Raw genomic sequence first — 12,623 nt, 5'->3', positions numbered from 1 at the left:
TGGGGTGTGGTCAGAGCCACAAGGATATGCTTGAAGGGTGTTCTGCAACATACACATGACCATGGTTGAGCCTACCAAAGAATTTAATTCATCTCCCAACTGTCATCAAAAACAATGTTCAGAGGACCGTAATTTGGATTTCTTCTCATATGATCTGTGGTCATGATTTCCTGTTATTGCTCTACAGACTTCTTTTTCCTCAACCACTGGATTACACCATATGCCAAATAGTAAAACACCCATTCTAAATTTCCTCTGCAAAGTATCAAAACTCAGCATATTGAGGAAAAAGCCAGAAACGGCTGTGTTTTAAACATCGCTTAAAGTTTGCTCATGGAAAAGTGTTTTACTGTATTTCTGTGGCCATGTTTCTGGCGTCCTTTTTCCTCTCATTTTGTCCTCATTGTTGGTGACCTTGTTCCTCGTTGGTAGAGCTCATTACATTGCTGCTCAGCTGATTCCAAGCTGCCTCGGTTTAGTGATCTCTAAATATCCCATTCAATGATTTCGAGGGCTGCCAAGATATAAGCATCTGTGGACAGTAGAGGGACTGAACTGGAGGGTTGCAGCTGGCCAAAGCTACATCTGGGGCATTTGGGCTTCAGTCCTTTGGCCTAATTACAAGACTTGCCTAAAAATCACTTCACTATATACTATGATGCAGTTTAATCCCACGAATACACTTTGTTGGACTTTGGACTTTTATGATGTTTACTTTTTCTCTAACCGCTGAAACTAATTCAGTCAATCTACTTCAGGTAAAGAGCAGCAAATGATTTATGGTGATTGCTTGCATTAAGTTATTAGCCAGTGTACAGGCTGTTACAAGAACATAAAACAGAAAAAAGTGCAATTCTTCAATGGAGTAAGATTAGAGACAAGATACAAGAAAGCTATCTGTTTTATGCTATTTCGATGAACTGCATGCATACCCTGAGTAGGTTGGCGCAGCTTGACTTGACCTCATACTCTATGTAGGCCACCTCTCTTCCATCCTCTGACATCCCATCTTGGGTGTAACACAGGTCTCTTATGGAGTCAATGTGTCTGTCAAGCACATCCAAAGGGAAGATGCACAGAGCTGAGCCATCCAAGGGATTTTGGTTAGTGGAGCTGACACGGGTGGAGAAGACTCCCAACAAGTCCTCTCCCTCTCTGTCTGTACCTTGACCCACCTGTTATGGAAAAGGTGAGGGGAGACATAATCTAAGAAATTCAAACAGTGAAGAGTCATAACAGTGGTAGCATCTTGAACTGAAGGCAGAAGCAACAGGTATGTTTTATAAAGTAACAAGTTTGAAGGAGAAAAAAATACATTTACCTGGGCTGCTTGGAGAAGGTTGTAAACTCTGGGAGGAGAGGATGGCGATCGACATACGATAGGAACTTCCACATAGGAATAGTAAGAGGTGTCATCAAGGCAAACCCTGGCCGCATAGGTCTGATATTCCCCTGATGAAGACTTTATGTCTCGGCGGTAAAACAAGAAGTACACATATGTTCGCCGCGTGAATGTGGTCACAAAATGGTGGTCATACTCTGACAAACGGCCAGCTACGGCGAGCTTAGCAGTCTCCTCATAGGAAAAAATAGGCTCTGATGAAAGGTGTCTGGTGGAAATTGGTGGCTGGCTGGCAGTGTAGCCCCTACCCACATACATCACAGACCTTTCCCCACCCAGAAGCCCCACCACAAGCCCCACAGTTGAGACCAACGGATCATTGGCTGCAACGTACTGCGTGTCCATTGGCCTCTCAGTGGAGAAAAGAACCTCATTGATTGATGTTAGACTCCGTTTTTGGCAGGTACCTTGGTAAACACTGCCACAGGTGATCAATTCCAATCCTTTCGGATCCACCAGCAGTAATTTGTTGTGGTTACTGGTTCTCCTGGCCTGGGGACAGTTGGACTCAGTGACAGGAGGAATGCAGTCTTTGCTGTCACTCACAGGACCAGTCTTCTCCTCTTGCTCCAACCGAAGTCCATCTAATCCATCCAGTTGAAAGAGGTGGTCCCTGGCCCCCACATACACTTTCCCTTTGGATGGGTCCGGATGGAGCACCAGGTGCTGGAATTCTGTGTCATCACGGGAAAAACTTGGGTAAGAGTGACCATGGACTAAGGCAAGGATGATGACGATGACAAAAACCAAGAGTAGGGAGGAGTTCTGAGCCTTCCCATGTAGCATGGCAGGTATTCTGAGAAGGGGAAAGCAGCAGCGTTACACACCTTCTTAGGCATTTGTTGTGTTTCAGACTTCTTCGCTTAATCAGGTGGGGATCTGTTGGGTCTCTAACGTAAAGTATAGGGATACAATTCTAGCAAGTGTAGGTTGAGATCAGAACTTGTTTGATGTAAATAATTACATACATTTTACTTCCGTATGCCACCATTTTTTTTTTTTTTTTTTTTTTTTTTTTTTTTTTAAAATACCTCCAATGACGAGAATCACACATTATACTAAATCTATACTACTGAGTATCGGTGCATTGTCGAACCTGACCGATTGAAACATTATCAAGTCATATATTACGCTGAGTGATATGTAAAGACCAGTGAATCCATGTAAATATGTTTTTAGAGTCATCCCTAAATAAATCATCATGGTACAGAAGTTCATTAAAATAGAAGCTCAGAACAGTGTGAAACAAATGACGCAGTTGCCAGTTGCATAAGGTATTATTTAACATTGATAACGGCTGAAAATAGAACAAATGAAAATACATGACAACTCCATTGGTAGTACTGCAGTGTTATGGTGCAATTACATTGACATACATTTACATCTTAATGTGAAATTGTCTTACCATCTATGTTCTTTGTTAAGCCGAAGACTCCCACCTCCTAATCATATCCCATTTCTTCTCCGTCTGTCAAGATGAAAGAAAAAAAATACTATTAACCAACAGGTTCAGACAAAATGAGAGACAAATGAGACATTAGCATTTCTAAAGAGATTGAGGCAAGTTGCATCATGAACATACAATTACATTATTCATCTACTTGTCACCCTGTATCAGGTTACTCACACAGTTTTGACTATGGTCAGTGTTATTTACAGCTTGGGGATTCAAAACAACTCATTTCCTATCTCAAGAGCCATCACTCAACACCTCTAAGAGAGTACTTTAAGGACATTGAGAGCATTCCCATTTGTTCTAAAATCTCTTTAATTATTGAGCAGGTTCCTCAGCACTTCCACTGACTGAGAAAAGGTCACAGGAATGAGTGAATAACTCCCAAGCATCACAGTTTCACTCAGCCTTTACACCACACAGCTTACAAGGATCATCATTATCATTGATATTCAGTGCTACCAAGTGTTATTTATAGCTCGATACTCAACATAATGACAGTAGAAGTGTGTGTGTGTGCGTGTCTGTGACAAATATTATTAGTACACTATTACATACCATTATTTTGCAATGAAACAAGAGTGTCAAGACATGAGACATGCACCTCTCTCTCGCTCACCTAACTCAACTCACTGAGGCAACAATAAGGAGAAAGCAGAGGAGGGTTCAAAAGGGAGGAGATGAAAGAGTGTCTAAATGGGTACATGACTGGAGGCCATCCTGGAGCAGCTGCAAGTCTTGTGCTGTGTGTCTGGTGAGGGGGGTGCATGTGACGAAGGATAGTTCTTCACTTTTTCATGAGCTGAATAAATATAATACATAAGTATAAACCTCCATGCCTGCTGTCATAGGGTTGATTAAATACTGTATGAACAGGAATTGGTCTGTTACAGAATTTTCAACAGGCCTTAAGCAGTTTTGAGACCATGAAAACTGAAAAAAACTGAAATTCCAAAAGACTCCAGCATTGAAAACAGCACAATTAAATAGTCACTCTAACAGAAAGTGGCTGGGAAATATTCCCATTGTGCTGGCGTCCTCACCTGTTCTTTGACCAGCAAACACATAGTGGTCAATTTATAACCCACATCACATCACCATGGGAACTACCTTTTGCCAACCAGGAATAATCGGTACCTGTGAGTTACCATGTGCCGAGTTTGTAGTGTGGAACTACCAGGAAAATGGAGGGAAAGACTAATACAGCTGTGATTTATGTGAAGTGATGGAGTGGAAGTTTAGTTTATGATGTTGCTCTTGGGATTTTGTTTTTGAATTTTCAGTTTATTTGTCAGATGAAGTGGACAAAGTCATTCTCAGATAGCTCTTGGCTCTATCAAGAGTTATGAAAGTAAAACAAGTTCTCATTACATTTGACTTCAAAATTAGTCACAGCAATAGGACAACACCTGGAAGCTTCTTTTAGAGAGTGGGAGGTTTCTCTCTAGCACTGATTACCAATGTTCATTAATTGTTTCATGATGGGCTCAGTGGCATAGAACAACATTAATATTCTATTTGGTATTTATTCATTGTAGTGGTAATTTGGTTTGTGTCATCTACTACCGCAGCTACTGTATGTTCATACTTGGCAAATAAAGATTATTTTGATTCTCATATATGTTTCATCAAATGTTTATTTGGACTTCTATAATAATGTGTTCATCTGTGACCTTTTGGCCAACCCATTCATGTCTATTTGATCTGTTCGCATTCTGAAATCAGTGAGAGACTCTACTGTGCAAGTTTATTACTAAAGCCCTTTAATGAGCCATGACAGCCCAATGAATGACTACGACCCCATAAAATATGCAGGGGTCAGCAGTAGCATTGCAGCGTGAGACTTTGTGAGTGGAGCCATGGAGCTCAGCCTTGTTTTGTTGTGTGCTGGTGGATTAGATTGGGTCTGGGCCCCAGACTCTGCAACTCTAGCATCCAATCGGCAGAGTACATTAAAGTAACATGTCCTGTTGAGATCAGAAAAGCAGGCACTTAGTGAGAAGATATAGAGCAGCTCTAAGGCTGTGCCAAACAGCCAGAATTAACTTAAAAGATAAAAGCAGGATGAGGTTTTCTATGTCTCTGGGTTGTGTTGTACATTTGTAGTCACACTGGGAACTTGTTAGCCTGTCACGACATGCTCCTCCCCTAAAATCAAAACGTAGCATGGAGCAACAACACTATCACGTGAAAACTGGGAAGGCTGGGACAGCCTTGGTCAAGGGGTTAGGAATGTGTCCTGTAACCGAAGGCTGTATTTGTTTTACTCAACCAGTGTAGGTACAGTTAATGGGCTAGTGGAGTGAATAAGCAGAAGCGACACCAACGTCCCCTTCAATCCTATACAGCCGCCCGGTTGAGGTTGTCTGATTCAGGAACAAATCACAAACTCTTACAATTATTTCGTGGGTGCTAGAAAGCTGGTCAGTGCTCCTATGGGTCACTAATTGTATGTTCATTGTGATGGTATGGGTGGATTTTTTCCCTTTACAGTTAAGACAACAAAGAAAATCCGTACTTCCCTCCCTATATTATCAATGCATCTTTAATCTGCAAGACCTCAGCCAATTTTAGTCTCCGTTGTCAGTCTTTAGGTCTTCGATTTGAGAGAGCCAGGGCGCTGTTAAAATTATTGTTTTAAACAGTTCGAGATGAGGGGCTCAAAGAGTCTGTTTTACAAAGTCAATGAAGGAATGTAAAGAACAGTTAAATATAAATCAAAAGCATTATGGTTGTAATTCAGTCTTTAGGTCTTCGATTTGAGAGAGCCAGGGCGCTGTTAAAATTATTGTTTTAAACAGTTCTAGATGAGGGGCTCAAGGGGTCTGTTTTACAAAGTCAATGAAGGAATGTAAAGAACAGTTAAATATAAATCAAAAGCATTATGGTTGTAATTCAGATAACCACTCATGAAAAAAAAGAGCGGAGCATGCAAAATGTGTTCTGTTAACACGCTTGTTTCACAAGACCAAAGGAAATAATCACTGGTTGGATGCTGAGTCGCTGGGATATTATCGGGGATACTCGGCTACTACCGTTACATCATTGCAAGAGTTATCTGGCAAAGGTAACTTGATGGACAGAGGCTGGACAATATTACAAATCTATGCTCCCTAGTTACTACTCCAGTGATCAAAATGTTGAAAAGTGTTATTTTGTACCGTGTATGGTTGTATAATATTACTCGGTAAAGAAAATTGATGGATGGATCTAACATGTCAGAAATAGTTTGTTTTCTCTACTGCTATATAAAAGCCCAAAAAATAACATTCGCTCCATTCATTTGTTGGAAGAAGGCCTGATTTTCCCGGATATGTTCTGTCTGACCTTAATTCGTTTTACATCTTTTTACTTCTGTTCTGCTCATCCAAATCCCAGTGTGCAAATCAGGAAGTATCAACTCAAAACATCTGAGCTGTAGAGGAGAAATCAAATTTTCACCACAAAGATACCACATCACGAGTTTGATATTGGTACAATTGTGTCAATCCACACCCAAGTTTGACATGTGTTCAGATTAGGTTTTACACTATCAGGATTTTTGGGGCCGATCACCGATCAGCGAGTTTAAAAAAACAATTACCGATCACAAGATGGAGCAATGCATCTATTTAAATGACTTGTTCATTTACTGTATATACTTGTGTAATTTATTGCTCAAAAAATTATAATTACAATAAATAACGTATCTTTGTTCATCTATTTATGCCAGTGGGGCACAGTGACAAAGAGAACAAATGAATGGTCTTCTATTAGATGGCAGAAAGTACATAAAGTAATTAATGTATCCACTTTTTGTGACATTTTTGTTTGTTGGTGTGCCGTGAGATTTTTTTAATTGTAAAATATGTGCCTAGACTCCTATAAGGTTGGAAATCACTGCTCTAGTCAGGCCATGTATTCTAATCAGTCAGGTCAAACCAACATCACAACGTGACAGAAATAATGGGTGCTAACTTACTGTAATTAAATTACTTTATTGTAATTAAATTACTTCACCCACACAGAAACTTTAGAGCATGATTCGACAGAATGCCTGCATGTTCTCTAACAACCGTTACTGCTAGCACTAGCTTGCTAGGCTACATAACGTTTTGTTGCCTGCTTGCAAGCCATTTCGTTTTGAGTGTGTGAACAGACCTCAAGCAAACCTTAAACAAACGTCCTCTCCCGATCACCGGTAACCACCAACACACGTTTTTCCCCATTTTGTTCTTATAAACACACGGCGCGATCCAATATTGTTGTCGTCGCCATGGTAACGAGTGTATCCCGTCGCATTTGAGTTGACAAGATATAGCCCAATGTTCGTAAAAAACGGGATGCGGTGGTATCGGAATACAAGATTTTATTCCAGTATTCTGCAATTTTGAAAGACCAAATTTGTCTTGTAGTCTGATCCGGGCATTACGTGTTGTCTGTCCGACACCGCCGACATGTTTTTTTAAAAATAACTATTTGTGGTCAGTTGTTTCCAGTACTACCTCAAAAGACACACGACAAGGCTAAAAATAAACTTTAGGATTCATGACGTCGATGTCTTTTGCGGAACCGATCAATGACGTCTTTGATCGGATCTGCGAATTATGACAAAGCCGATCGCCATAAAATGCTAATTATCGGCTGATACCGATCAGGCTGATACCGATCAGATCAGTGTAAAGTCTAGTTTAGATCTACCCAAAATAAACTGACTCGCCTCCCGTGCTTTCCGTTGTCAACATACTTGCACACCGTTGTCAAAATGTATTCACACGCACAAACGAATGTTTACTGATGCTTTAGAGCATGATTTGACAGAACGCTGGCATGTTTACGTACAACCGTTAGTGCTAGCACTAGCTTGCTAGGCTACTTAACGTTTTGTTGCGTGCTTGCGAGCTGTATCGGATTAAAAATACGTGAACAATAACATACCTCAAGCAATCCTTGCTTCCTTGAATTAACGTCCTTTCCCGAGCATCAGTTACGCCCACCACACGTTTTTCCTTATTTTGTTCTTTTTTTCTAGCCACACAATACGTTGGCGTGGCGCATTGATGTCATCGCCATGGTAACGTGTGTATCCGGTCGCGTTCACCGTGGTACGTTTTCTGGTTCCGCCTCTCCAACAGTGTTTTATTTGACAAGATAAAGCCCAGTGATCATCAAAGACGGGATGCAGTGGTATTAGAACACAAGTCGTGTCTGCCCGAGATATGGCAAGATTTTATGCCAGTAGTCTGACCAAATTTGTCTCGTAGTCTGACCCAGGCATTAAATACATTTAATTGATTATGGCAGGTGTTTACTTGTAAAAAGGCTCGCGCTTTTGGCCACCAACCAACCTTCCAGGCTAATCCTTTTTCTGTTTAAAGAATTTCATCAAATAACAGAATATCAATAAACTACTCTATCGAAAGCTTTGTGATTCGTTGTCGGCTCACTTTTAAATCAGCTCCTATTTCAATCTCTGTGACCGGTGTCATCAGGGAAGGTACATTAGGGTAAGCTAAGTAATTGGCAGATTACTACTGGGCGTACGATAATAGGGTGAATTTCCAGCATGTCAGAAATGTGGGTGGTCATGAAAGTCATCTCACCTAGTTAGAGCAATCGTTTTCAAACAGAGACCTTTTCCGTCACTGTGTAAAATGGATGAACAGCCAGCTAAAATGAAGGGTCATGAAGGGTTATGTTGTGTCCTTCAGTGCCCTTTTCTCAGAGTTTTCCACACCGATCAAGGTTGGACTGCGCAATTAAACAAATTTTAATCGTTGTCGCAATTTTGGCTGCCATGATTAAAATAACCTGATTGTCAGCAATATTTAACATTTAAAATGCGGGCACTGCTGCATATGAAAAGTGCCCGCAACCTAGTCACCCAGCCACCAGGGGGCGAATGTATGGTTAAGGCTGCATTAAACACCTGCACCGCACTCGGTCGCCAATTTCAAAATAAAAGCTTAAAATGGCATTGATGTCCAATGTAGTAATATATGAAGCTTTTATTTTGCAGTTGGCCCTCTCGGCACATTGGTGGAGAGGTAACGTGTCACGGTAAGACACTATTCAAACACATTCACTGCTATTACGGCTTTAGAAGTCAAATACCCATGTTAACTGGGAAGGCTGGCACTGAATGAGTTTAACAATAGTTAACAATAGTAGTTAACAATAGCTGCCTTGATTTCAACCTTTCGGCTGGCCTGATCGCAATGAAAAAACACGAGAAGTAAGTAGAGAGGGAAATCACAGCTGTCGAGTTCTTTGCAGTTTGTGACCGAGCACGACTGACCAATGGTCAAGCACAACAACAGAGACGTACCCGTCCTTGACAATTCACTGTATTGATGGGGATTTTCAAATGAAAATTCGGTGTTTACAGCCTAATATTATTGCATTTTATGCATAAACTGTATTTGCTTCCGTTAAGTTGCAATTTGTGATGGTACTTTGTAGTAGCATATTTATTCAGTTAGACCGTGGTAAAGTGGAATTTTTTGGGTGCATTTATTTTTTTAATCTATCATTTATTCTTATTTAAAGATTCATTTTGCGCTGAAAACTGTTACATATCGTTTGTTGAAAAGTAGTACAATAAAATAAAGATTTTTCCCTCAGGAGGAAAAATCATGACTACAATATTGATCAAAATCCATCCATCCGTTTTCCATAATCGTGATTATTATTTTGGCCATAATCGTACAGCCATAGATCAAGGATTGGATAAACTACACAGATGCTTTATCAATCTCATGAGGGATGTCAAAGTGTCCTTGAGCAAAATACTGAACCCACAGTTGGTTCAGATGCTGTCATTAGTCGGTGAATGAGAGGACATTACAGCTGTTAAAGTACTTTGAAGGTTAAAATAGAAGTACTATACAGGTGAAAGCCCATTTACCATTGGTTTTGACAGTCAACATCACTTTGAAAAATATGTTGACATCACTTTCAGTGGAACAGCAATTATCGTAACGTACAGTGTGACCAGTGAAGTTGTGGCTATCAGTCAGTATTGTATAGTGTGAGCAGTCTTTCATCTGGTTAAAACTCCAATAAACTAGCAGTTTAACAACACTTAAAACAACAAGGTGGCAGCCTCATCTCACTTCACTATCATTTCCACTTACTACTTCATACTGTAGGAGCATTTTGACAAAGTGACTTTCCATTTGTGTGGGCGGTTAGAGCAGTGAAAGCACTAACATTATGAAAGGCAGATGTAGCCATGCTTGGCCAGTCTCCATTTCCGTCATCTTCTTTACTGTCAATGGTCATCTCTCTGTCCTTAGTACACATGCAGATACAGAAAAGTATCTCTCTCTCTCTCTCTCTCTCTCTCTCTCTCTCTCTCTGCCTCCCGATAGGCTGAAGGGGCTCTCTGTGTGCTGCCGCTGGAGGGAATAGTGTCCCTTTCAGCGCTCTCTGGCCGAGAGGTCGGCCCGAGCGGACACAGGATAAAAGCCACTTCCCCTGGAAAGCGAGCTGACACACAAATCCACATAAGTGCACAGATACACACACACTTTTTCGAGTGCACACAAACAAACACTGACTGAAGGTGTTTTATAGCAGGATCCTTTTACTCGAGAGACTCTACCAGGGAAAAGCAGGTGTTAAGCCTAGCTGCCGAATGAAATAAGATGTGTATTCAACACATAGGATAAGTTGATTAAATACATGAACCATCGGGGACAAAAAAGGCCAGCAAAAGTAACACTGGGGAACAATTTGAAAAAAAAAAAAAATTCCAAGTCAGATTTCTATGCTGATTAAAACAAAAATTGGCATGCCGATTCCAAAATTGCAGTTTTTTTCTCCACAGTTTACCCTCCAGATAAGCAAAATTCCACTGATTAGCTGTAGTCAGACTTGTCAGTTGATTACGAGTGGACTCATCTACAGCTACGTGGCAACTTATTTTTGCAGTCACAATTGAGACAGTGCAGTGAGGTGTATGTGCAGCTCCCAATAGGTCAATACTATCAATATCTGCAAGATAGCAGAGTAGGAATTAAGAGCATTTGTCTGGCTTTTCTCTTAACCTTGTGACCAGTTGTAAGTTTCATTTCGTTTTTTTTTTTTGTTGTTTTTTTTAGTTTTCAAAGCTTGTAACTATTCCATCTTAGTATTTTATTTACTTGGGTATATATTTGCTTTGTTCCACTTTGTGCTCACTTTGTTCAAAAAGTTGACGTGATAGAGAAAAATTTAGACGAGTTTTGGATTCCGCACCCAAAAATTTTTTAAAAACAGCTGTCAGACCTAACAACTAAAATTGTGTTCCCCAGTGTACTGTGTATTTGATTCAGACGTTTCAGTGAAGATTAAATTCTGTCACTGTTAAGTGTTTGTGCCAAGTATTGAGAAAGACTGTGGCATGATGAGGCATAAAAGAACACATACTAAACTTGTGCTGTTTCAGAAAGCAGATCCAAGATTTGTGGAAACCCTGTTAGCTGTAAACCACTTGGTCACATTCTCCCCTGCCACCAACAGGACTGGATTAGTACACCCACAATTTAAGATTGTTCACATTGCAACCATGCTTTGCATTTATCTGTTTCTCTAGTGAATAGCATAATCATTTTAAAAATGGCTTGGCCATCTTCAGCATACTTGGTTAATTCACACTTTGTTTCTCTTAGGCCCGCTGCACACCGAGCAATGCAGCTTAAAGCGACTATTATGTTTTAAAAATTAAATTTCATAATTTAGTGCCATTTTTTTAAATAAAGAATGCAACAAAAATGCATTTTTTAGGGGGCTGGAATGGATTAATGGCATTTCATTTCAATGAGGAAAATCTTTTGATATACTAGCAAATTGTGTTACGAGCTTGGTTATGGAACAAATTTAACTCAAGTCAACATACCACTGCAGTCTATTAACTTCTTTAAATGAAAGTCTCTATTACGTACTGTCATTATTCCTTTTCCCTGATAAAAAGTAGAATTATGTACCATTCCAGCAAAATGTTGATCAAAAGGAAGGCAGACAGGAACAGCTTAACTGAGAAATTATCAAGACGGTCCTCATGACCGCTTATAAGGCAAGGGAAAAGTTAAAAACTACATGTTGTCATGGAACTGTAGGTCACTAGAAGCTGTCAGCCTGAAAGACAGATGGTTTTAATGTAAGAGCGACAAGGGGATGTGTGATTGACAATGGCAGCTGAAATCAATGTTAACTTTTTTACAGGACAAGTGGACAGCTTTAAGATACAAGTGACCCTAGTTTAGCAAAATGTTTAATGGATGGTGAAGGAGTTGGTGCTACTAATACAATGTTACACCCATGGTTAGATGTACCCATATAGTTGATTCTAGTCGCAGCAGTTACAGCTGCTTTGCAAATCAAACGCCTGTTAGTTTGGGGGGGTGGGGGGGGGGGGTGGGGGGGGGGGGGGTCAATGCTTGTGTTAAAGCTAAGAATATTGCTGAATACACTTCACACAACTGAGTGCCCTCTGGTGTGGTCCCAGAAATAGGTGCACAAACCTGACGTAGCAGAAGCCCACTAACAACATGCACCGGAATAATGAAACATGAAGTTGACTGTTTCAATAAACACCTTATTGGATGTATTCAATTAGGTCAAAGCAATGTAGTGTTAAAATAAATCCCTTTCAATTCTATTGCTCAACACAAAGAAAGCTAAAAAGAAAAAATATCTGTGGCTAGTCCAGGTTTTCAATGAAGTCTGGTCATATGCTCAGATAAAGCATGGCGTCATAGAAGACACACTGGTTGGGTTATTGTGTCACAGAATGCTAAGGAGGCA

General features: G+C 40.3%; 1 protein-coding gene across 2 annotated transcripts in view; it reads right to left on the bottom strand.

Annotated features, from left to right (window-relative positions):
• Nucleotides 1-12,623, bottom strand: part of LOC133404772 (plexin-B1-like) — a 102,976-nt gene that overhangs the window by 65,382 nt on the left and 24,971 nt on the right. For both annotated transcript variants that reach the window (XM_061681041.1, XM_061681051.1), the window contains exons 2-5: nt 2,808-2,870; nt 1,322-2,198; nt 933-1,175; nt 1-42 (exon numbers count right to left, since the gene is read on the bottom strand). The exon at nt 1-42 is cut by the window's left edge and continues 141 nt beyond it. In XM_061681041.1, the coding sequence (XP_061537025.1) occupies nt 1-42; nt 933-1,175; nt 1,322-2,188 (1,152 nt within the window). In that variant the 5' untranslated portion in view covers nt 2,189-2,198; nt 2,808-2,870. The remainder of the gene's footprint in view (nt 43-932; nt 1,176-1,321; nt 2,199-2,807; nt 2,871-12,623) is intronic.

The sequence above is a fragment of the Phycodurus eques genome, chromosome 1 (genome assembly GCF_024500275.1).
Source record: "Phycodurus eques isolate BA_2022a chromosome 1, UOR_Pequ_1.1, whole genome shotgun sequence".
Lineage (NCBI taxonomy): Eukaryota > Metazoa > Chordata > Actinopteri > Syngnathiformes > Syngnathidae > Phycodurus > Phycodurus eques.
This window is presented reverse-complemented; position numbering and strand designations above follow the sequence as displayed.